The sequence below is a fragment of the Dendronephthya gigantea genome, unplaced genomic scaffold (assembly GCF_004324835.1).
Source record: "Dendronephthya gigantea isolate DGI-Jeju-01 unplaced genomic scaffold, DenGig_1.0 000009F, whole genome shotgun sequence".
Classification (NCBI taxonomy): domain Eukaryota; kingdom Metazoa; phylum Cnidaria; class Anthozoa; order Malacalcyonacea; family Nephtheidae; genus Dendronephthya; species Dendronephthya gigantea.
In genome coordinates, this window is record NW_021163019.1 from 3,305,512 (window position 1) to 3,330,222 (window position 24,711).

At 36.8% G+C, this 24,711-nt stretch overlaps 4 protein-coding genes across 7 annotated transcripts; 3 read left to right on the forward strand and 1 right to left on the reverse strand.

Moving 5' to 3' along the window:
- The first annotated feature begins 748 nt into the window (after positions 1–748).
- Positions 749–8,732, forward strand: LOC114517407 (SPARC-related modular calcium-binding protein 1-like). Of its 2 annotated transcripts, none has more exons than XM_028537107.1 (11): positions 749–2,323; positions 5,348–5,510; positions 5,596–5,811; positions 6,063–6,131; positions 6,508–6,585; positions 6,745–6,972; positions 7,149–7,406; positions 7,508–7,627; positions 7,695–7,787; positions 7,951–8,250; positions 8,403–8,732. In XM_028537107.1, exons 1-11 carry the CDS (start codon positions 2,261–2,263, stop codon positions 8,417–8,419), a joined length of 1,605 nt encoding a protein of 534 aa, XP_028392908.1. In that variant the 5' UTR covers positions 749–2,260; the 3' UTR covers positions 8,420–8,732. The 2 variants fall into 2 exon arrangements, with proteins under 2 accessions (XP_028392908.1, XP_028392909.1); XM_028537108.1 differs by having other exon boundaries at positions 7,188–7,406.
- A 606-nt stretch (positions 8,733–9,338) lies between these two features.
- Positions 9,339–11,529, reverse strand: LOC114517409 (dnaJ homolog subfamily C member 4-like). 2 transcript variants are annotated; one of them, XM_028537112.1, is made up of 9 exons: positions 11,366–11,529; positions 11,138–11,232; positions 10,946–11,033; positions 10,810–10,863; positions 10,551–10,645; positions 10,410–10,472; positions 10,012–10,119; positions 9,808–9,894; positions 9,339–9,484 (listed from the first exon to the last, which is right to left on the reverse strand). In XM_028537112.1, exons 2-9 carry the CDS (start codon positions 11,215–11,217, stop codon positions 9,406–9,408), a joined length of 654 nt encoding a protein of 217 aa, XP_028392913.1. In that variant the 5' UTR covers positions 11,218–11,232; positions 11,366–11,529; the 3' UTR covers positions 9,339–9,405. The 2 variants fall into 2 exon arrangements, with proteins under 2 accessions (XP_028392913.1, XP_028392912.1); XM_028537111.1 differs by lacking the exon at positions 10,012–10,119 and adding an exon at positions 10,156–10,275.
- LOC114517408 (WD repeat-containing protein 86-like) lies at positions 11,208–19,647 on the forward strand. Of its 2 annotated transcripts, none has more exons than XM_028537109.1 (5): positions 11,208–11,290; positions 14,321–15,320; positions 17,881–18,016; positions 18,125–18,228; positions 18,368–19,647. In XM_028537109.1, the coding sequence occupies exons 2-5, from the start codon at positions 14,535–14,537 to the stop codon at positions 18,515–18,517; spliced, it is 1,176 nt and encodes a 391-aa protein (XP_028392910.1). In that variant the 5' UTR covers positions 11,208–11,290; positions 14,321–14,534; the 3' UTR covers positions 18,518–19,647. The 2 variants fall into 2 exon arrangements, with proteins under 2 accessions (XP_028392910.1, XP_028392911.1); XM_028537110.1 differs by lacking the exon at positions 11,208–11,290 and adding an exon at positions 11,974–12,022.
- A 263-nt stretch (positions 19,648–19,910) lies between these two features.
- Positions 19,911–24,707, forward strand: LOC114517406 (WD repeat-containing protein 43-like). The gene is made up of 19 exons (XM_028537106.1): positions 19,911–20,148; positions 20,769–20,894; positions 20,978–21,099; positions 21,193–21,313; positions 21,442–21,578; positions 21,660–21,762; positions 21,868–21,932; positions 22,018–22,078; positions 22,163–22,273; positions 22,358–22,591; positions 22,679–22,740; positions 22,811–22,898; positions 23,002–23,091; positions 23,188–23,219; positions 23,418–23,481; positions 23,571–23,684; positions 24,065–24,134; positions 24,356–24,417; positions 24,569–24,707. Exons 1-19 carry the CDS (start codon positions 19,957–19,959, stop codon positions 24,689–24,691), a joined length of 1,977 nt encoding a protein of 658 aa, XP_028392907.1. The 5' UTR covers positions 19,911–19,956; the 3' UTR covers positions 24,692–24,707.
- Positions 24,708–24,711: the final 4 nt, after the last annotated feature.

The window sequence follows — 24,711 nt, forward strand, 5'->3', positions numbered from 1 at the left end:
CATCACAACACAACGCATATCACAACGCATCAAATCACAACGCATCACATCACAACACAACGCATATCACAACGCATCAAATCACAACGCATCACAACACAACGCATATCACAACGCATCAAATCACAACGCATCACAACACAACGCATATCACAACGCATCAAATCACAACGCATCACAACACAACGCATATCACAACGCATCAAATCACAACGCATCACAACACAACGCATATCACAACGCATCAAGTCACAACGCATCACATCACAATTTCCTAACGCATCACATCACAACACAACGCATCAAATCACAACGCATCAAATCACAACGCATCACATCACAATTTCACATGGCATCAAATCACAACGCATCAAATCACAACGCATCAAATCACAACGCATCAAATCACAATTTCACATTGCATCAAATCACAATTTCACATTGCATCAAATCACAACGCATCAAATCACAACGCATCAAATCACAACGCATCAAATCACAACGCATCAAATCACAACGCATCAAATCACAACGCATCAAATCACAACGCATCAAATCACAATTTCACATTGCATCAAATCACAACGCATCAAATCACAATTTCACATTGCATCAAATCACAACGCATCAAATCACAACGGATCAAATCACAACGCATCACATCACAATTTCACATTGCATCAAATCACAACGCGACACCACACATCACGTGTAATCATAAATCAAACGACATAGCGCACAAACGGCACAAGACCGCATTATCAGGATAAATGGTAATGGCTATTCAAACTTATACAACATGCCGTATTTCCACCAATGGATCGCGTTCGATAGAGCTGTTTCCATCAGTTTTCACCTGAAGAAAACCACAAGTCATGCTGGATGCTCTCGTTAACTCAGCGTGTTTTCTTTTCAATCATAAAAGCGCTGAAAAACTGGCAATAAAGATAAACCTGGGTGTTCGATGACCACAACTTGCTTCTCATACATTCATTAAGAGTTAAAACTCTCCGTTGATATCCACGCTTGTGCGTCACGTTGTTTTGAATGGAGAAATAACGAATCCCTGCATTAAGCCAAACGTGAACAATTTTACATGCTGTTTGTTCCAGATGCTTCAACTATTGTTTACCTTACGCAGTTCTATTCACCGCAAGTCGTTTGAAAGGTCGTGCGCGCAAAGTTCTATAGCCTTTTATTGTCTACCACGCGTCGTCTAAATTAAAATGCGCACTTTGAAATTGGCAATATTCCAGTCAGTGCACGTATTAACCCTGGAGTAATCTTGTTTTTTCTTGTGTATTTTCACTTCTTAACTTTCATCAAATTCTCGGCATAAGATCGACATTATTCGTTAGTCGGTTGAGATAAAAATCACTGATCGACGTCAGGCATAATTTTGACTCAAAAAATGAGTTAATCGCGCGCTATTTTCGTATGTTTTGCGTTTGGTGTGCAGGCTCGCTGTGACAAAAATTTGCAATCGTTCCTGATAGCGTCAAATTAGTGCATCTGTCAGACAGCGCAAACGAGAAGGATACACGCGATCAAAACCAAAAATAGTCAAGAAAGATTTATGCTTTCAATTTAAAATTACTTCTGGACATCTTATTGACATAATTTTGACAAAAGTACGTTCACGACGAAATCATCGTTCTCTGAAATTTCCTTTTAGCGTCATTTCTAGTTCGATTTCTCCCTCCCTTGCGAGTGTTTTCCAACGCATTTGTCAATAATTATGGTGATTACGGATCGTAAAATAAAGGGCCATTTAACATTATGACCCTGGTAAATTGGTGCGTTTGTTTACGCACTGATAAAATTGACAGAATAGCCGTATGGGTGCAAAGATAAGAGCTACGTTAAAACAAAAAACATGTTGGAAAATTTTTTTGACCTTACGTACGCGGTCGTTTTGCATAGCGTTTGGAAGAGTTGTGACGCCTAAACCCTGTCTAGTGTGCTCAAATATCATTGTAATCCTCTCTTACCTAAATATTTGCAATTTAAAAGTGATCAAAGTTCGATATAATCCTTTGCGCGCATAACAACTTGCCGCCCTTTTTCTATAAGAACTAATTGTCCGTCCCATGCTCTTGTGAAATTTAATCAGGCACTGATAAGAGTTCATTCGACAGATGGTCTTAGGAAATAGGCCACGTCCCAGATAATCAAGGTTCATTAATAAGAACACAACGGCCACGAGCTAGCAGCTTTCGCGTCAGATAAGGGAGAACTGTGGACGTATAACAATCGCGTGATGGCATTTTCTGCTTGTTTTATCGCCCTCTTGGTAGAAATCGCGCTGACAAGCTTGGTGCTGGTGAGTTTTTACAACGTAAAGTTCCTTGCATGCGCAAATTTGTACATCGCTGTGGTCCGTGACGCGTCGCAAATACCCTGCAATATGTTGTTAGAAATTTTTTTTATTTCAATTCAAAAGAAAGTCGACAATTTTGTAAGTAGATTTTTCATGAGCAAGGCACATTTAATCAACAGAAGCTTAATTTTGGCTTTTTTACTACGAAAATGGTCAGTAATAGTACAATTCTAAATTAAATTGGATTCGTTTTCTTATAAGTCAATGAAGAGGGGAAAATAGCGAGTTTATTTCCTTTAAATTCTGAGACAGTACGTGAAGCCTCTGGCTGAGGAAATCTTACTAGAAAAGGATGATAAAAGTAATTAATGAAAGCGTGCAGTGTTTAATAAAATTGAAAGCACCTTTTGGGTTTCGGTGAAGTATATTAAACACTGACATTTGATCAGATGACGAATTTCGGCCTCTGCCCTTATTTGTTCTCATTTACTTTTGTTTTTAAATATTCTGAATTTTTTTATCGATTTTGGTAGTTTGGCATTTTCAAATCACAGGTTTCGATTATCTCACGAGTATGTGTTCAAATCCGGTGTAAAGTCACTAGAATGAGAGGAATAAGGGATGGTGCTGAAGAGACAATTATTAAGTCGATTTTGGCTCCCGCAGATATTTTTCTAAATTGTTTAATTTCTCGCAGTCTGGATTTTACGCCGGTCTCGCTTTCAAACATTTCCTGCGCTGACTTCCTACTTCAAACAAATTAATTCACAAATGCTGATTCGATCGCGCACAGATAAAGCGCAACACGTTTGATTAGAAGTTGTATATGTCTTCCTTATCACCGCGCGCATGTAGAGACAAGACGCGCGCAAGATCGTCGTTCGTTTGTGTAAATTACGCAAATCCAATTTTCGCGTTTTATGCAAACATGCTCCGCGTTTATTATAAAAGTAAGCCGCTTATTATTCTGTGTTAATTTTCAGCGGGTGTGTGTTTAGCGTGCGCTAAAAATGTTCTCTTGTTTTTGTTTAGTATAAAAACTAGGCAAATCCAATTTACATATATTTTTTGCAGATTTTTCACCATTAAGAAATCCAACTATCGCGTTTCATCCTATAAGCATTTCTACGTTGAAATCCTACGTTGTTTGAGTTTGATTAAACGCAAATCAATTTAAGTCCAGTTTGCGCGTATTATGCGAAATAGGGCAGCTCGGTTATAGTGTAGGCCAGTTACTGGGTGGCGCTTGTGAGCCGTTTTAAAGTTGTGTTTTCTTTCACGTGTATTTTTCTTCTTTGATGCCATCGATCACATTTTAGCAAACCTCTTTTTCACTCATCGCAAAGACCAACTCGAATTTAACGAAGTGCTTTTGTGATGATGTAACATTGCAAGAAAAATTTGGCGAAATTTTTGTAGTGTGATGATACCTTGATAGGAAACTGGGCACTTTGAGAATGTGATATTTTTAGCACTTTGGATTAATGTACATCAACAATGAATTGGCATAGTCCAAACTCATCAAAGATCATCAGACCATCAGAGTTTTTTTCATAGTTTAAACCAATATTTGATGTGATTAAAACATTAAAACGGAGATGTTGAGACTGCTCAGCCTTCAACTTGTTATTCTTTTCAGATCTGATGTTTTCATTGAAAACGCTTATCCCTGATTTTTCAAATACTTTGTAATCCCATCATACATTCCGACGATTTTTGGTTATCGACCGCAGACTGTTTGCCTTGTTGAGGCTATGGGATATTTTCACGTAAATTACGGCTTGTGGCCAGGCTGGAAATGTGTTTTCTCTACGGCTTGGTGTCTTCCCATGACCACCACTTCGGTGAACATACAATTACCACTTGTGCATGAGAAATTTGACTGAGAGCGTCAGTCTAGTCCAAAATAGATGTCATTTGAAAATAATTACGCGCGTCAACTGACTATATATGCAATGATGTAACCAGTGAATTTCTGCATTATCAAGTGCCAATGACCTTGGTTTAAGTTCAAATCCACTTATTACTCAAGTATAGTAATTTCAACTCTTTCGAAAGCAGAACAGATAAGATCATACTTTTATAAAATTCCATATCTCAAGTGGAAAAAATTTAATATAATATACTTCACATGACTTTTATTAATATCGAGGGATAAAAATATGCTCAGAGATAAAAGATGACTCGTGCATGCACATTGTGGAAATATTTTCAACTGAATGGACACTCGTGATGAAGGATATACATTCTGCAACACGTAAAAAAGACTTAAAAAGGACTTGTGCTCATTCTAAGCACACCTCGAAGAAACGAAGGCTTATAGTAGTCAGGAAATGAAATAGCCACGTTTTGGTATCATATACAAGTGTCATTGATATCTGTTAGTGTTCTATAAAAAGATCTCTATCTCTCAATTATATTTCTGTAGTTTAATGTTTCCATTATGGCTATATCCATCAATGGTTACTATTATCAGCAATTCATACACATTTTTACACATCGCCATCAGCCACCATTGTTTTTATACCGTATAAGTAGAGTGTGCAGCAAGGTTACTCAAGGATTCACGTTCTGTTTTAATATCCTGCCTAATACTCTCATCTAGCATCCTGTTTAGAAACCCGATAGCGTTGTTATCTGGCCATCATTCAAGACATGCAAAATATTTATTTTTCTGCCAATGTTTACTTCTGTGTAACCTGTTTGTCTGGCGTTAAGTTTTTACAACAAAAATGATAAATCATGAAATAATTGCCCGGAATGACTTCATGTCATCGCGACCCGCCCTTCTGTATAATCTATTTTCATAGTCTCTAAACTGTTTTTTTTATTTGGGCTGTGAACTTTAAAATTACGCCAGGAAGACGCAAATACGTGTAGGATTATACCTCGCAATCTTTACTTCCATTTCCAAGCGTCCGGACGATGTACGGGACTTAAGAGGCGTCGTTCAAAACTCCGCGTAAAATGTGAAACTTTTTTGAGTTTTTTAACGTTCTCGTTTTATTTTGTTATTCTCTCTATCAGGCAAGAAGCAGCAGTGATTGCGAGCAGGTTTGTAATGCGAAGGACTTCAGTCGTCAAGTTTGTGGCTCTGATGGAGAAACATATCAGAGCAAATGCGTATTAAGATTGAAAAAATGCACAACCGGAAAGAAACTTTACGTTGAATATGAAGGAGCATGTCGAGGTAAGAAATTTCCGATTATATACCTGCATCGTCTTCAAAACATCTGTCTCCTTAATCCACAACTTAAACACCTCATCTCTTTCAGCTCCACCCTCCTGTTCAGAGGACCGAAAACGTGTTTTGAAAAGCATCAAAGATCGACAGCTATTACGTATTGGTATCTATATCCCAGAATGTGATGCTGATGGATCTTATTCCGAAGTGCAGTGCAGTGTCAATAGACGTCTTTGTTGGTGTGTTAATAAATATGGTGTCGAGGTTGATGATACGAGAGTCGCTGGAAAAAGACCTGACTGCCGTTGTAAGTTTTTAAAATTAACGTTCAGCTTGTCTTATTCCTTGATCAAAGTTTCACCCAGCTGTGGAATATCTCGTCTCTGAATTGTGTTATAAATCTTCTTCCAAAGACTAGGAAATAGCATTTCCTGGGCTTTTTTAATTAAGCAATCCAGGATGGAAGAATTTTTCTTTCTTTCTTCGTGCCTCTTATTTTCGCGTCACCCTGCTCCTGTGATGGTTCATCTTACTTATTCAATTGAATCTTCTTTATAGTCCGAAGAGGTATTCACCAATCCAACGAGAGATACCCGTCTAACGAGAGATTTACCAGAATATTAAAAGGTATGTTACTGAATTCCCCAAGACAACGAAAACACATCGATTTGTACCCCGAGCATTCTTCGCCCCCAATACCCCTGCTGGTAAAAGGCAAGAACGGCAGCTCCCCCTAGCTGCTCTTGGCACTCCCTCCCTCCGTTCCAGCGTTTCTTTATGTTATAATTGAAAATACGGGGGGGAAAAGCCGTCGTATCTCTGGGAGTGATAACGATGACTATGTAGTAATTGATGAACGTATTGGTCAGACCATCCCACACAAAGATTGTAATTGATTATGATGTAATTGACAACGTGGTTCTGGTTGCAAGCCGTGTATATTTAATGATATACTGAGAACATATATTTAAACATGACGACTCACGTTTTCTATCAAATGCAGGTTGTTCAAAGGATAATAGAATTAGCTTCAACAAGAAAGTGATGGCAAGTTTTAAAAAGGAAATGGCTGGAAGAAGAGGTGGGTTACTACTCACCAGTTCCACTAGGTCGCCGACCTTTGTAGCATAATATAGCAATATACATCGATGATAGCATTTTGTACTTCCATGCAGCGCAATCATTTCCCCCCTGCATATGAACGGTCTCTGACTAACTAACGTCTCGTCTTCTTTCTTAGGTAAACTAAATGCCAAAGGTATCGCAGAATGGAAAATAAGTGAATTAGACGCAGACAACAACGGCTTTCTGAGCCATAGAGAATTGCGAACACTCATTAAAAGATTAAAGAGAGCTTATTCACCTAGAAAGTGTGGGAAGACTTTCTTTTACTTTTGTGATGAAAATCAAGATTATAAAGTGTCCAAAAAAGAGTGGCTGGTTTGCTTAGGCATTCGTGAAACTCAAGGTAATATCTAGTTTCAAAATATTGGAAATTTTCTCCTGGTCTATGCCAATGAGTAACTTTACCCTAGATTACTTACTTTGCCATACTTATGCAACAATGTAGGCATTAAGTCATATGTAGTAATTATAAAATTGTTTTTCGCACAATAAATGCATCGTAACTTATATTCTCTATAGGATGGCTGTACAATCAGAGTTTTCCATTTCTCGCCACAGATACACCTCAATGCTTCAACCAGAAAGCGAGGGCTAGGAAGCAACAAACCAAAAACCCATCTACAACTGTATTTATACCTCAGTGCAACAAAGACGGAACTTACAAAACTGTACAATGCGAGCTTGTTTCAAAATACTGTTGGTGTGTTCATTCTGTCACCGGAAGAAATATTCCTAACACTTCTGTTCAAAATGCTCAACCAGATTGTTCTAAACCAAGTAAGTATTTTCTGGTGGAGATTTTCTGGTGTCAGGTTGATTTAGTACAGTTCCAGGTACTTCATATCGCTGATTCCCACGTTTTATTATTTTCACTACAGCCCGCAGGATCAGACCTGCGACCAGTTCACCTCAATCCCATTCGATAAAAAGATTGTCGCAAAGAAGAACATCTCCGCCTAAATCAGACAGGCACTCCGTACGAAATGTCAAAGTTAGAGGTTCGTTGTATTTTCTTTATTTTCTCCCTGAATGAATAAACCAACCGGCGTATACATTGATTTTCAGAGTGCGATGACACTTCTTGGCAAAAATTTTGTGAAGAACTTCTCAAAATGCTTCGTACAGAGATGGAAACGTTGACAAAGCCTGCATTAGAAGGTATGTTGTATAAATAAACCTCTCTAGTTGTAGTCGTGTCACTTCCAACTGGAACTACAAGATTCTAAATCAACATCACCATTTTACACGTCATGACTACTCTGTAGTGTCTAGCTAGGGCCAGAATGAACAACCATCGTAATATTTTCTTACCTAAAATTAGGTAATTCTACCCTACCAAGTGGGAACGGACAGAATCTGTTTTGGGCGCTGTCTCGTCGATTACCTGATGCCATGATTACCGCCTGGAAATTTTCCCAACTCGATGTTGACAAGGACAGTTTGATGGTCAACGATGAGCTCTTTTCGTCTCACATGAAGAAAACCTTTGGCCAAATAAGACGTGGTAGAAAATGCAGCAAGAAGCTTGCGGTGTTTTGTGATTTTGATCGTAATGGTGGACTGTCTTTGGATGAGTGGCGTAGATGTCTTGGCAACCGAACTTCTCGAACTCCCGGCAGAGGTATTGTCGGTAGAATTGTATTTTTGTAGTGCAAAGTCACTGTGCCATTCTGCCAGGACTTGTTTAGATTTTGTGAAACTGTCAGTTGAGATGAAATTCGTATTCCTCTTCATCCTTGGCAACTTATCAATGTTTCATTCTACTTTACTTAGGTTTTATTTTAGGTTAAAAAAGATAAAGTTATCTCTGGTGAATGTGAGTAAAGGTCAAATGCCTCTTCCAAGACACTTGAAGAAATATATATTTGATAAGGTTTGAATGTTCAGCGAATTCATTTTTGGTCGCGAAGCAAACCAGTTTTGGATAAAACTAATAATTTATAATACCTTCAACACGAACAACTGTCAAATGTTGGGAATCCTCCATTTTATGACTATGTAAATGTAAATATATATTCCCCCTAAAGTATATCGTAATAACTTTCTGTGTATATTACATAAATTGATATTATATTAATAGATTTATAATTTTTATAAAAGAAATCGAGAAATAATTTCTTTGCAATTCCATCTTCAAAAGTGGAAGCGCCTCGCTGATTTCTGCTTATTTTTTGGTAATTGACAGAATGGTTAACTTAATTTTTTATTACAAGTTTTTTTGTGCAAAATGCTTGTTTAAGCCGTGATCCTGCCTCAAGATTTAATGTTAGTTATGTTACCTAGGATTGTAGTTTTGTAGAAAGCGAAGCTAACCTGGATTTAACTGGTTTTTACAACCATGCGAATAAAGAGATGATGGAGACCAGTGAATTGATGAAGACGCTGGAAGACATCTTGTTTCGTGTTTGAGAGAGCTTCTCAACCAAGAAACAAGAAGTATAAGAAAAGGAAGGTGTTTAAAAGATCGACAATCGTGAATATCTTGTGGGAGATGATTGTATATTGCTTGCTCCAATTTCTATGGAGTTTGAATGTCAAATGAAGGGGCAAGAATTGGTTTGAATGAACAGCGAAGTTCAGCCTATCATGGAATCCAAAACGCTAGTTTTTTTTATAAAGGTTAGTTCCTACTTTGTCTTACTCATTGAGCGTGTATGTGTATATTTCTATTTGTAATTTTTCATGTAAAATAAAAGCCAGCAATGAAAGTTCCACACATAAAAAGTATTTTTTTTATTTACAATATTTGAATTGTCAAGATATTCTGGACAATTTTTTAAATGTCGCGATCTCTTGCAGTAAGTTTGCCTTGTTTCTCCATTAGTCTTTCCATCTGTTCCTTCATGGTGTATTTACTAAGAAAAAAAACCACTGAAATAAATGGCCCGGTTTACAGAAGTTGGATTACATGTCTACAGGAACTTATGGCAGGAGAAGATAATTCATCCGGTGATCTATCATATCACAGATCCTCTTTCAAGAAATGCTGATGTTTGTCTGACATTATCATTAGGTAAACTTTTTTCTTTTCCTGCATGTTTCCAGCTAATCTGTCTGAAGTATAGATCAAGCTAATGACATTATTTGGCATTGCTACAATATGTACTGTAGAAATATATATCATGACATGTCAAACAGCTTTATTCATGCATGATTAAAGAAAGATTTGATTGCTGACCTGGATCTTTCCCTTGATTCTTGGTATAATTTACTAGCCTTCATACTGTTAATATCCAACTGTTTCTTATATTGCTTGTGTCTATACCTATGAAACATTTGTATGCTGTTAGAAACTGCTCAAAGCAGTGCTATTTAACTTTGTCAAAACTCAAATCTTTATTGATGAAAGGAATGAAAGGGCTGATTCAGATATCCATCTTACCCAATGACAAGAAAGCATAAAGTAGCCCCACATATCATATATGCCAACGCACCCAGGGCAACTTTTATGTTTTTACTATGATGTAGTTCAGAGTTGCTTTCTGATTGTCTGAAAGTAAGACAAAAAGATATTTTCAGCTCTTACCAAATCCACATTAAACGAACAGCCACACCAGTGGTCATCAATATAATTATTCCCAGGGCTACTTTATAATTCTTTGGTCGTTCACTTGCAGAGTACTTGGCATTGTTGGAAAAATCATGTCTACATTCAGTTTGGAAGATAATTTGAATTCAAAAAGAACTTGAAAATTGAACTCACAGGTGCTGATGGTAAATGGCATATTCTAGCAAGTGCCAAACGGTAAGTTCTGAGCGTTCAAAGGCTTACTCACATACCTAAAATCTCCAGCATAGTAAAAAGAACCATCTCTGTATCGATGCAAACTTTCACTACCAGTACTAAGTAAAAAATATGCACTTATCAATTTTTCTGGAAATGCTAAATATTGAGTTCATTATTTTTGTTATTTCATCTACCTCTGATTACTATAAATCTTCTGTTTTGGTAATAAACTTCGATCATAATCCTTTCTTTTGGATTTGTCCCCAAGAATACTGTAGGCGTTGTTTAGCTATAGCAAATATACAAGGTAGATCTGTGGATAGTTAGAAAACTATATATACCCATATCCATACTAACCTTGTCAACTGAAGGTAATTTCACTATTTTGATGAGCTCTCTCAAAAAACTTGTACGTCATACCTTGAGCTCTCTCAAAAAACTTGTACGTCATACCTTGACAAATATGTTATGATGATGTGGATTTCCTGGACTGACATCTGGATGAAACTATGAATAAATATATTTATTATGGCAGACTTGATGTAGACAAATCAATCAACAAAGTATATATAATTATTAGTCTGTGCACCTTCTTAGATTTCTCAAAAAATGCTTTCTTGATCTCTTCCTGCGATGCAGATTTAGGCACATCTAGTACTTGGTAATGACACTGTGCACTGAAATTGCAATAAGCGTTGACAAAAAGTAGGAAATAACGGATTTATGTGTATGTGTCTACAATCTACATTCATATTTCATACAGATACAGAAACGATCGTACCTCAGAAATCTCCCGAGCACTGCTATTGAATACCAAGATAATCGCGGACATCTGTATTTAAGTCTTGTCACAACTTTCATTGTTTATCAACATGTCTGCAAGGATTGCCAATTAAAGAAAGATAAATTGCATCTCAAGGAAAGGAATAAAAAGGTTAGTACCATTTCGACATTTTGGTTTATAATATGTTCTATTAAAATCTTCATATATTAGTTCAAAATTACTTACTAAAACGCTAAAATTAACCCATTGATGCACACCAAGGCGAGCTTGAGATACTATCTGCAGTAGGAATGGTAAAATATCTTGAAACAAGGCCAAAAAATACAAAAAATTAGAGGTTTATATCCTTTGTTTTTGTTTTGATCAGACTTGGTCAGACATAAACAGATTAGCACCCAGACTTTTCTATTGACAGCGCGTCATTCACGCTAATTATGCTAACCTTTTGTCACTCGGATATATATTTCTAAATAATGTGAAATAATTTTAAACCATTGGCAGGCCTATTGGCTCCACAGACTCCACAACCCTCTTTTCTTTGAAATAATTTAATACTTCGCGTTGTGATGGGGTTAATTTAGGTCACGCGCAACTCTTGACCCGAAATATTGTCATATTGTTACAGTTTTCTACGAACTAGAATATTCCTAGAACGTCAGAAAACACAAGGTAATTTGCACAAGGCGTGCAAAACGCATGTAGAACTTTGCATGTTGGCAGAACTTCAACGGCGTAAATACCTGGTCAAGTAATATCAAACATTCAAACACTTGCACAACTCTTTGAAACCGTCGCTTAACGATCAGACAAAAAATTACATAGTAGCTACATAATCAGCGCGCCTCGGTTAGTCAAGTCTACACACTAGCCCGGCAGTGAAAGGTATGTACTAATTATGACGGGACATATACCTTGAAACTTGTAATCTACAAATTATATTAAATTCGTTATTTAGAAGTCTCTAATGAGTCATCTTGCACTGTTAAACTGCCTAAACATGCATTCTTCATGTTCGCCCATTTTTTTTTAAATTTATAAATATATATTGCCATAGATATAAATTGCCTTCCCAAACATACAGTTTTGATTGAAATGTCGTATGATTACATGAATTCAACAAACATTGAATTAACATTTAGATAAATTGACGATAAGTATTTTTTTGATTGAATGATTAAAAATGAGGAGCTGCTTAGTCGCCTCTAAAACGCTTTCCTATGGGCTATGCTGATTTGTATTTGCGTCATTGCAAGAAAATGATTTTTTTAACGATATGTTAGGTTAGCGTTTGAAGCCATTGACGTTATTTCGTTTTGTTGTTTTGCGTTCGGAAATAAGTCTAAATTTATATAATATTTTGCAATCATAACATGAAAAATTGCACAAATTTCTGACCGATGAAATTTGATAGTTAACAGAACAGATAGATCACACGTCCTTGAAATTTAAAAATGGGATCTTTGTATAGATGAGTGTTGAAGTTGATTCGTTGTGCAAGGAATATGGGGGGTAATTCTTCATTCCTGTCATTGCGTTTTGTACAAAACAATTTGATTGTCTGATATTTTGTATTGACTTATGTTAGAACTGACATTCATCCCCCAGTGAAGACTATTATTTGTTAGCCATAACAATTGAAGTCGATCTTGAATTGGTCTGGTTTTGCTAATTTCGTCTCTTTGTCGGCATTTCGTGTGTTAATGATTACACGACACGCAAAAGACAATCAGAGGCAAGCTACAGTGCACAGATTAAATATTGGCATTTTTGGTGTTCTTCAAAACATTAGATCGGAGTTTAGTTCGATTTTGCAGAAACAGAATATTCACGATTTTCATCCATGCCCATGCCATGCGTATGCGTGACTAAGGAGCTATTGTTTGTTTTCCATAATTTAGGTAACATGTCCTGAATAATAAAACAATTCTTGTGGTTTGTCTGTCTTTTCAAAGTTATGTTCGGAAAAAATGTTTTCAGAGGCTGGTAGACAAAGACCTTTCCCATTGTATGTTATGCTAAGACAGGGATTTCTAGAGAGTGGCGTTTCCTATTAATCTGTCCTATGTCGAGTTGCATAATAGTCTAATTGTTTCAACTCATGGCGGACCCCATGTGTGCTGGCAGCGCTGCGGTCTGGGCGTTACTGCCCTAAAGTTTTGATGAGTTATTCCTGAAACCTGTGTTGCTACGAAGTAACCAAAGCTACTTGTCTGTTATGAAGGCGGTGAGATACCACAAACTATTACAATATATCCGCATCTTACCGTCATTTTAAAATCACTGAATTCATAAAATAAATCTCTAAATAATCATATTAATATACTTTTTTTCGATTTTTGAGACCACAGTTAATACTAACCGTGTTGAGACCAACACTAAAAGGGCTACTCGTATTGCATGATCATGCCTACGCTGCTGATTTTCAACTTGCATCCCTGGATCAATCTGACGTTACAATTTTCAAATGATTTCAATCATTCATATCAGCAGATATACCAAGGTATTTCCCTGCGTAAAACACTGAAGAAGAGGCCTTTTCCTTTTAATTAATAACGTCAAAAACCGCTCAGTCTCAATCCTAATCCATAATTAATATATTACTTCGAATGACATCTGCCTCGATTTTTGCTGTTAAGGGCAACAAACATTTTAGCGAAACATTTATAAATCCTAATAGAGCTTGTGCCTGCGTTATTAAATTTCAATAAAAATGCTGCCAGTTTCCCAAAAAGGCAACTCAGATTTAAAAAACAGTATTATTTTACTCTGAGCCAGGTATTTGGCTAATTCTATAAATAGAATTACATGTTATAAACTGCCTTGTTCCCACCCGCCATATTGAGCCGAATGTCTTCATTCGTCTTCTTTAAAAATGATCCGTTCTTCTAGCTATTTTTCACTCAAGTTTGCTTTGTTTAAGAGGAGGTTAATTCCCAGTTAGCTTAGAACTTTTTAGTTTTGGCAGGTCTAAACAAATACTTGAAACCGGACCTAAACACTCCCGTTGATAAGGCTTTACAGGTTTTCATAAAATAACCGACGTTTCCTTGGCGACACGGGTAATTATGGCAGTATCACGAATGCACGTAATTAAATATTCAGTCTAACAAAACGTTACTAACAGAGTAAAGGGTCTGAAATGAACGCTGTCGCATTGACGTTGATTGAATATCGTTTTAGAGGCTCATCTCAGAGTTTTTCTGCTTGAAGAAGATCTTTCAAAAGGTTTGGGATCGAAACGGTTTGCCTGTACTACTTTCGTTCACTTTATCGATTCGGTGCGAAGTCAGTTGAAGAAAGCTTCGCAGTCGTTTCGAACTGCCTGAGATATCCTCGCAAAAGGTATGCCGAAATTGTGTAGACCTTTTTCAGCTACGATAATTGCTGGTTAAAGATGGGTTCAGGCAGTTCAAAGAAAGTCTCGCCTCCTGGCTCGGCTGATTCAACAAAGAAAAGGAAAAAAGACAAATCATTTTTAATCAAAACTTTGGACGAACATACTGGATCCATTAACAACATATGTTTGTCAAACGATAAACAGACAATCGTGACAGTCTCGGAGGATCACACTGCTCGGCTCTGGGATATTAAAACCGAGGAATGCATCGGAGTTCTTGAAGGACACACAAGTTACATCACAAATTGCTGTGTGTCAGACGAACACGTTTTCACAGCATCCGCGGACTACAGCATTCGAAAATGGGATTTAAAAACATGCGAATGTTTGCATGAATTCAACGGACATACGTCGACAGTTAACAAGATTATCTATTCGCAAGGCCTGCTGTTTTCAGGATCGTACGATAGAACGGCGCGTTGCTGGGATGCCCGCTCGGGCGATTTACTACGGGTCTTCGAAGGGCATCATCGAAGTTTGTTTCCATTGCTGCTAGTCAGCAACTCAAAAACACGCCGTACGCACGTTGATCTAGACAGCAACGATGATATCCTAATAACTGGCTCGGCGGATTATACTGCAAAGTCGTGGGGAATGAATTCTAATCAATGCTTAGTGACCTACAAGAAGCACACTGGAGCCGTTTTATGTTTGGCTGTAGATTCTGCAAATAAAATTTTGTTTACTGGTTCCACGGATACAGTGATATGTATGTGGGATCTTCTGTCAGGCAGACATTTGAAAACTATGGAAGGACATAACGCGACTGTACTCAATTTGCAGGTGAGATTTCAATTGTTTTTTCTGTCACGTATATAGTTATGGGGTGATTTTTTGTCGTTTGCGTGAAATGACTAGTGTGCTTCTTCCGTTTTTCATATGGGCCTGACATCTCAAGAGCGCCTTGTCCAATATGCTAATATCCGGGCATAGGTATATCCTGTTAAACATTTGTGACGATAACACAATGTATATGCATTTTAACCTTAATCCCGTTCATGCACCTTTCCCAAGCAAGGATTTTTTCTCTGTTGTCCTGCATGCATGGAATGGATTCTCCCCTTCCACAAATTTAGAAATACAAATTAGCGAATATGAATAAATATCTTATATATATATATATATAGCTACTGAAAATAACAATTGTATAATAACAGATAGATGCCAGGTAGATATATCGAAGATAAACGTATTACGGAATTGGAGAAAATATAATTGCAAAATGCTACTTGGAGAGGAATGTCTCAGGGAAATAATTATCAATTTTTTAATATTAGAGTTCTCTTAAAAATTAATTTTAGAGCGATATATACTACTATACTAGACATCCTCTAAAGAAAGTTAGAAATTTAAAATAATTGTGTCATCAAGGATCGTTTATGAGTTATATGATTGCATAACTCGGCTTTTAGATTATATATGATTGCGCTATGAATGGTAGACACGGGCAGCCGGCCACCGAGAGATGAATAGGTATTCGCCTCGGACCTAAAAGAACCCCGTTTCAGTTGAAATCTTTAATTTAAAAAAACAACCCTAAGTAGCTAGTTTTACTGAACTTTTAACTTGAAAGTTTGATCCAAAGTGAATATCTAACTATATTTAGGTAGACCTTCTTCACAGAACTCTAGATCGGGTATAAAACTGTAGGTAAAACGTAGTCTTGTCCCACCAACCTTTTTCAATTTTTTTTTGTTTTTAAACGCAAGTCACAAGATTTATTTCACTTCTATATGAAATGTGATTGCGAGATGCAGCAATCTATATCATGATAAACTTTGATTAAATTCCTTGATTAAATTAAATTCCTTTTTAGTGGATAGTCTCACTAGCAAAGAACTGCACTAACGAATCCTACATTAGGGCCTTCTTGGAAAATATTTATTCAGTCACTGAACCGGTCTGAATATAACTATAGTCTGAGTATAATATTATTATATTAATACGGTAGAAAACAGGCCATACAGATCACAACTTGGTTAGGTGCGCTAGAATATATAGAGTCGTATATTTATAATTATTGAGTTGTATTTGTTAAAAATGTCTAGAAAAGATTTTATGACGTTTCATTGACATATCTATGAGCCCAATTTTCTATACTTTGGGAGTATATTCTATTCATTATTAGGAACTGTGATATCCGAATATCAATGCCGTCTGAATGGCCGGCGGCGGCAGGTGCATCAACCAATTCACGTAGGAGCCCTTTGTTTCGCATAAGACGATCTGATATATCCTATGTGTATTTATTTGTCTAACAAACGGTTCGGATATAATAACATAAGCCTCCTCAATTATGGTATAGTCTTGACGCGAACTTTCATAAAACATTGTTTATATTTCTAAGTAAACAGATTGCTGTTGAAAATTTGCCTATGCAGTAAATATATAGACAACCTTTGAGACGCGCATAGACGGCTTTAACAAGAGAGTTGACCCAACCACAATTGATAATAATTATTTTAAGAAGCTGTCGTGTCGCTCTCTATAGAGCTGATTGATTCATTTATTCCATTTCTCCCAGCAATCAATACTATATACGATAATGTGGTTTAGTTTTCGCAGCAAAGAAGCCTTCACTAAATCATCTTTTTTGCCAACCAGTTCCTTTTTTCTAACATTCTTCTATTGTATCTCGCGCTAAAGATATCGGTTAACATACAGTGAAACTTTTTATTCTGGACATGAATTTGCCGAGATACATAAATATGCTTCAATTTTGTTTCAAATCTGCATACAAATTGATGATAAATTTTTTCGATACTTAATAGAAAATGTCTGTCCCAATTCGTGCATTGCTTTAAGGAGCGGAAATATGATTAGAACGTTATACTGAAACTATTTAAATGAATACTTCACTTAATCTTTTCTGCTACCAATGCATATTTATATTTAATGAGTATTTATTACTTCGCTTAATTTTCCATTATGTGCAAGGGCAGGTGCATGTAATGACTGACGACGTTTGACGAACGTCACTGCGTGAGTGTAGGCGAAACGACGGCTGTACGTGTGGGAAGAAATTTTCTAAATATTTGAATTATTACCGCCCACTCATCAATAGACCAAACTGATGTTACTGCAATAATAGAACAGACTAAATATATACCACCCTGGAGTAAAATGATTGATTTAAAACCATCATATCAGATTTAATCCAGGATATTTAATTTCTCAGCCAGACCCTGTTTTATAATACTCCAATGTTTTTCTCTAACATGGCCGATTATTAGCAAACTCTTCTACTTTTAAAAGCAGGGGGGTTGTAAGGCTTAGATTTTCACCCCCTCTCTCCAAGTATGATGATGTCACATGAATATACATGCATTTATCTGTTCTTTAGGTGTTAAACAAGCTCCTGTTTTCGTCCAGTTCAGACAAAACAGTGAGATCTTGGGTTGTCGAGTTTGGGGACTGTACCCGAGTATTCAAAGGTCATACTCACACCGTGGGTTGTATGGTGGTCGAAGATGGTTTAGGTGAGAAGAAAGTTTCTATCCTTTGAATAATTTCTCATTCAGAAACTTGCCTAAAGTCTTGCCTGAACTGATTGGAGAATAACGATATCGTATGTTTTCTTTATTTAGTCTTCACGGCCTCAGGCGACGGGACTATTCGAGCTTTCAACACAAAGTCCGGCTCATGCAAGAGAGTTTACAAAGGACATGAACATGCCATTAACGCCTTAGTGGTGAGTGAAGATATCCTAGAAGCTCTTACCTGGCTGAAAACCTTCGGGAAATATTGTTAGGCGACAGGGAAGCCTCTTATGACGCCCATATTGTAGTATATTCGATGTTCAAACGACATTTCAATGATGATTCTTGCAGGTTCACAAGAGGAAGATCCTAAGCGGTTCTCATGATCAGACGCTTAGGATTTGGGACGCATCGAAACTTCGCGATGACGATGACGATGACGATGAACTCATTGAAGTGGTGACGTCAAATGGAAACGTTTCCAGCACAACGCTATCGTGATCTTGGCAACAAACAACTTTTTCTACGTTATTCTCACGGTTTGAACACTGCTTTTTCACACGAGCGTCATTTCAACGCAGATGTTTTCAGTGTTATTCCGCATTTGCGTATTTTTCACCAGCACTCAAAACACAAATGAAGATCGGAGATTACAATTTTGTATTTCATGCAATATAGCACTATAAATATCGCATCACAAGGAACAGACAATGTCAGATATCTAAACTAGAAGCCTCACTAAAGTATTGGGCGGAGAATTTTCTGTTGTATCGTGATATTACCACAAGCTGTGCGAAACAGTGACTCCTTTTAACGGAACGTCTCCACGAGGCAAAGCTTCGGGCACACTCCGTAGGAATCACCCGTGCTCCTTGTACAAACGTCACTGACGGAAACGTCACTTACTCTTTGGTGAGACTTCTGATTGATATCCAGACCGCCATAGAAATGATATATTAACCTTAGCAACAAACAACTAATCGCCCTAGTCACAACTTCCAAGTAGTCGCGTCATAATGCGTATTGCAAATTAATTTAAATTCCCAGCAGGGAATGAGGCGGGAATCTAATTGTATATGAATTCAGTGCATTTGACTGAATAGATATCTTTGTAAATAGCAATGAAATTGTATCAAAAGTACCCACACGTAGCCTGCTGCCACTGAGAAGACTCACTTCACACAGTCTCAATTCGGCTTCGTGCACGGCTGGTTCTTCAAGACCGCGATGGATAGATGTTTGATAGTCGTAAATATTGCTCTAAATTTTACACGGTTGTTTTTACGCCTCTCTGCATGGCAGGTCCGGAAAACGTTTCGAAAGTTATATACAAGTAGTTTGAAAACCTTAATTGTAGATTTGCTATAAATAATCTGTCACTCTTTTGAACAACCAGCCCTGAAACTGGCTCTCTGCTATAACCATTTTGAGGTGGATCTTCAGTGTCGCAGGTTTTTTTTTGAATTATGCTCTAATGTAAAGCACAATACTTCTTGTTGAACTTATTCGACTGCACAACTGTTTCCATGAAATGCGCAATAACGTGTGTGTTATTTACAATGTATTTAGTCAATCCATTTTACTTAGTATAGTAATATGCTTAGTTTTTGGCAGTTTACAGTCAAATTGTTTGCGCTAATATATTTGTACATTATGAATATCGTGTTGTGGTGTCACTCCGGGACTGTGACTGGCATTGCTAGGGCGGGGGGTGCCGATGTGAGTCCCCACAGTTTGGACGGAATGACTAATTTCTTCACCAGCGATTGTCAGGTAGGTGCAACACCACCCGACGGCTGTGACGTCACGTGAGACGTCACACAACTGACTGATCTGTAATAATGTTTCTTCATGTGGACTGCGATTATCATCGTCCCAGACTCCATCGAAAGCGCGCACGCACGCCACCATATTACAACACGTGTGGACAATAATGGAAAATGGATAGTAGAATTTGTCGTTGTAAATTTGAAAATGAAGGCCGTTTCTTTGCCTTAATCACTCCAGATGGACGGCTAAAGGTTTGGGATTGTACCAACGGTAAACTCAAACATGATATCACGCCAGATTCGCATCTGGGAGGTTCTGGTTTGACTTGTATCTCATGGCGGACAAGCAGCAAGATTAGATCGGTAAGGACATGTGGAGGTGTCTATTTCAATGTTACCTTTTCCTTAAATGCTTTTGAAATAGGAATATAAGCCCATGTTTTGTCATAGTGTTGCGATAGCGTATCATTCAAGTGCAAAGTGAGCTCAAAGATGTTGAAATTTCGTATCTGTAAAGTGCAATAGTGAATGTTTACAGTAAGATGGCTGTTCATTTGTGCGCGTTCGTAATAGATACATAATCTGTAAGTTGGTGTGCTGTTGCAAAGTGATAATACTATTCTTCATATACTGTTCTAAAAAATAATTATTAAGGGCTTGAATCCCAGCACCCTTCTTCTTGAAATCAATGTTTTTTGTCTAGGTTGTGTGTGGTGGAGTTACACCTGGTTTGGTTAAAAAAATTTATCATTTCATTTCAATATATTATCTGCAAACATTCAACTTCAGTTCAGGGTGTTGTTGAATGTATCATCCTAGATTAGCTGCATCATTTGCTAGCTGTGTATGAGGATGTATTTGAACTGTTTGTTCATTTTTAACCATCTACTAATATGTAAAAATGGTGCATTTTCTCCATGGTAAAAAACCCAGATTGCATGAACTATTGTTTTGTGTGATCAAGTTTTGTTCCCTGTTTTCAGAAAAGACGAAAGAGGAAGTCATTAGATGCTTCTTTGCTAGAACAAACATGTGAAATTGGGCTGGGAACTGTTGTTGGAGGCATTTTTATATTTGATGTTTTAAATGGTGAAATTAAGCAGCATCTGGTAAGATAATTTAAAATTGATTTAAATGTAGTGTAATTAGACAAATTACTTCATTTTATTGTTAATAATATTTCCCCCTGTAGAAAGATGGTCATGATAACAAAGTGAATGACATTAAATGGAATAGAACCACAGACTTGCTTTATTCTTGTTCAGATGATAGATATATCACTGAATGGACTGTAGATGCACCTGAGAAAAAAAGGTCAGTCCACAAAGATATAGCCTTGATTATGTCTGATATTGCTAGGTCAATTGTATAAATCCACACTATGTACTTTGTAATACCTTTATTTAGTAAATGGAAAGGTGACAAGACTAGCGTACATTCAATTCAAGTTAGTCCCAAAGGTGATTGCTTGTTGTCTGCTGGCAGAGACATTCGATTGTGGGATCTTGAGAAGAAAGAAATACTACAGGTGAACCTTGGTTTGCTTTAGAGAATATTTCAATGAAATTTCATACAAACTCTGCTTACATTTTCCACCGTCATTTGGGTGAAAAAACTTTAACTTCGTTTAACTTGTGCCTTTCTTTCTTGATGTAGAAATTCACAGGCCATGGCACATCAGTATCACACCTTTTATTCACACCTTTTAAAAGTGAAGGGATGTCTAATGGTTGCAAGACTAATGGTTATTACTTTTTATCTGGAGCAGAGCAGGACAGATTTCTTAATGCATGGTACGTTTTGTGGAGCAAAATTCAGAGACCCGGGCTGAAGTGTTTGCTATGCAATTGCTGATGTAATATTCTCTTTCTTAGGAAAGTTGATCTGGAATTAAAAGATAAAAGCTCCATTGTATCATATTCAATCTCAGATGAACCAGTATCATTAGCATTATCCCATCATCCTGACAAAGAAAAGGTTAGTTTTAGGATGCGTGTTGAAGCTTTGAATAAAAAGCAATCCTATTCATCTGCTAAATGTAGTCTAGATATCCTAATAAGCTACCTCTCTCTTAAAATTTAGCCATTGCATTTGATTGTTGTATCAAGAGATGGACAGTTGCATCTGTTTGAGCAATCCCTAAATGGGTAGGCATCATTTTATAGTTCCTTCTCATCTTATAAATGCCAATTTTGAAATTTCCAAATCATGTGCATGTTTAACCTTTCAAAGGCATGTGAAGAAACCAGTTAATCCAAAGAGTACAGTACAACTGGCAACGCCTGGAAGAAAGGTATTTTGCTGTGAAGTCTGAACAATTTAAATATGATTGAAAATAATCCTTTGTTTAAACTTTGTAACTTTGTTTACTTTTCAGGGCACATCTCCTGAGCCGGTTTCAATCATCTCAGCTCATTTTGTTGAAAGTTCTGAACCGTCAATTTTAATTGCTTATGGAACCGCTATTAAGCCACAATTTGAAACATTGGTAAGATAACTATCATAATTAGTACTTTCTCTATTTTCTTCAATACTATAATTTATTAACCTTTGTTGTTTAAACAATATTTAGAAATATGAATCGCTTGAGAGAGATGTCTGTCTGGTTCGTGATTATCGTCCTGGTCTTTTACTACGAGAGGAGAATAACAACCAGCAAAGTCTGAATACAAACAAAGCAGTTGTTAAGAATGATCTTTTGACAACATTGAGTACAGAAAATATGGCTTTGGCCAGGCCATCATGTGGTGAGAGTGGAAGTAGCACCCAGTTAGCAAGAAAGTCATCAGGAAATAAAACACAAGAGGTGGGTTAAACACTCTATGAAACAGTGGTATAATAGACAGTGTTTGGTGTGTTTCTTGGTTCAAGTTTTTTTCAATTTGTTTGGTAGTTATCAATGGAAGATCGCCTGAAGACAATGAATCTGACTCCATCCAGTTCGGCCCAACCAAAGTAAGTTTTGCAATTGCTGCATTATTTGATTTTTTCACATTATTAAATCTTGGATTTGAATTGAAATTAGAATGGAAAGGCAAAGTATTCCTAAAGCTGGGTCACTCACACAAATGCTGATACAGGCTTTAAACAGTCAAGATAAAAAACTTTTGGATGTAAGTGTGCAAACCTTCAACCTTCAATAGCTTTATTGTAGTATTCCTTAACAATTATTTTTAATTTCGGTGGTTTTGAAATCCACTTTTTTTGTACTTTCAGGATGTTTTTATTGTCAGTTCAAAGCCAAAGATTATTCAAAGCACTATCAGGCGACTGCCTGTGAATTATGTCATTCCATTTGTGACTGAGGTATATATCCACATGAATATAATCACTTGTACCTCTTTATTTATTTTCATTTCATAGGGGAAAATTTCCATTCATAATTTATTGTATTTTATACAGTTAGTTCATCGAATACAAGCATCACCATCAAGGTTTGTGTATTCAGGTTATTTTCTAAATATAACACTCTAACAACAGAACAAATGATGATTTAGATATTTCATTGATAGGAATTGCCGTCAGATTAATGGATGGTGACAATATGATACTCTGATGTTCTGTTTGGTGCTTTTATATTTTGAATATAAGTGGAGACAAGTCAATGAAAATGCTGTTATTTTCTATTTTAGAGGAAGTCACTTGGTTCCTTGGATTAAAACCATTCTCACCATTCACATGTCCTACCTTATGTCTGTAAGTGGAAGTTAAAGTAATAAATGGGTTAGCTTAAATGTTTGTGAATGTTTTATTTTGTTAAAAAATATGTTTCTTGTCGTTTCTAGGTCCCAAACTTAGTTGAATCACTTGGTGGCTTGTATCAACTGTTTGAGTCAAGAGTTGGTGTTTACAGTAGACTGTGTAAGCTGCAAGGCCGTTTGGACTTGATGCTTGCCCAGGTATGCTGGTTATCAAAATGCATGGAGTAGAATGAAGTAATTATGAGAGCATCTGCTGATGAGCAGATGCTGAGAAAAGCATCTGCTCATAATCGCAAACGCGGAAAAACTGATGTTGCATGATCTTTTATTTGCTTGTTAGTTAGCTTTCCGAGTTTGACGTCATTATGGGTACGATCTTTTGGTGGAATTTCTTCATTGAAAGAAATGATGATTTCAATAACTCTATGATAGGAATTGCCGTCAGAGCTTTAGATTCTGCTGAAATATATTGTATCTGATCTTTCAAAACTTTTGAAACAAAATGAATGACACAAATGCACGGCATATAGCGCTTGCAATGTTTCGTCGTCTGAGATGAGAATTACTTTGTTTATCAGGTCTCAGCTCAAACTGAAGTAGTTGAAGAGGAACAGTTGACAGAACCAATGATGGTTTATAAAGAAGACGGTACGTTTAATGAATACAATGTATTTAATGTGTTGTATCAATAGCGCTGTGTACTGAATCTGAGTCTTGAAGTGAACGTGATGTTATTGATAGGAAGAGACTGATGAAATGATGTCAACTAATCTCCTCTGATTCAACTTCGACCCAGATTTTATGATCTTTATTTTTGTGCATCAAATCATTATTTTGTAAGCATGTTCGTTTTAATTTTTTATTGCTAGAGTCGAGTGAAGTTTCTGATTTGGAAGAATTAGACGCAAGTGAAGAATCAGCAGAGTCATTGGTGCGTATAAAATAGACGATTCCTGGATGAAGATAAATTTATGTTTAAATTTATCAAACACCTTAAGTCGAACTACTGTTTCATCTGATATTTCTTCCTTATCAAGAAGACATTTTTGACAAATCATTTATGTTATCATGTTGCTCTACAGAAAGACGATGCCTCAGATGATGATCGTGAAACGCCGTCGGACGAAGAGAAAGCGGCCAGTTCCGAAGACGATGATAACGAATCGAAGGAACAATCTGACGGTGATGTTGAAATGAGGGAATAAATTGAATATAATCATAGACC

Coding starts and splice junctions, on each gene's coding strand:
- LOC114517407 (XM_028537107.1), top strand. CDS start 2,261: ATGGCATTTTCTGCTTGTTTTATCGCCCTCTTGGTAGAAATCGCGCTG. Junction 6,132..6,507: donor ATTTACCAGAATATTAAAAG/GTATGTTACTGA, acceptor TATCAAATGCAG/GTTGTTCAAAGGATAATAGA. Junction 7,407..7,507: donor ACCAGATTGTTCTAAACCAA/GTAAGTATTTTC, acceptor TTTTCACTACAG/CCCGCAGGATCAGACCTGCG.
- LOC114517409 (XM_028537111.1), bottom strand. CDS start 11,217: ATGAAAGTTGTGACAAGACTTAAATACAGATGTCCGCGATTATCTTGG. Junction 10,864..10,945: donor TTTTTGAGAAATCTAAGAAG/GTGCACAGACTA, acceptor ATTTATTCATAG/TTTCATCCAGATGTCAGTCC. Junction 10,276..10,409: donor TACTATGCTGGAGATTTTAG/GTATGTGAGTAA, acceptor AACTGAATGTAG/ACATGATTTTTCCAACAATG.
- LOC114517408 (XM_028537109.1), top strand. CDS start 14,535: ATGGGTTCAGGCAGTTCAAAGAAAGTCTCGCCTCCTGGCTCGGCTGAT. Junction 15,321..17,880: donor CGACTGTACTCAATTTGCAG/GTGAGATTTCAA, acceptor TCTGTTCTTTAG/GTGTTAAACAAGCTCCTGTT. Junction 18,017..18,124: donor GGTGGTCGAAGATGGTTTAG/GTGAGAAGAAAG, acceptor TTCTTTATTTAG/TCTTCACGGCCTCAGGCGAC.
- LOC114517406 (XM_028537106.1), top strand. CDS start 19,957: ATGGATAGTAGAATTTGTCGTTGTAAATTTGAAAATGAAGGCCGTTTC. Junction 20,149..20,768: donor CAAGCAGCAAGATTAGATCG/GTAAGGACATGT, acceptor CCCTGTTTTCAG/AAAAGACGAAAGAGGAAGTC. Junction 21,314..21,441: donor AGAAGAAAGAAATACTACAG/GTGAACCTTGGT, acceptor TTCTTGATGTAG/AAATTCACAGGCCATGGCAC.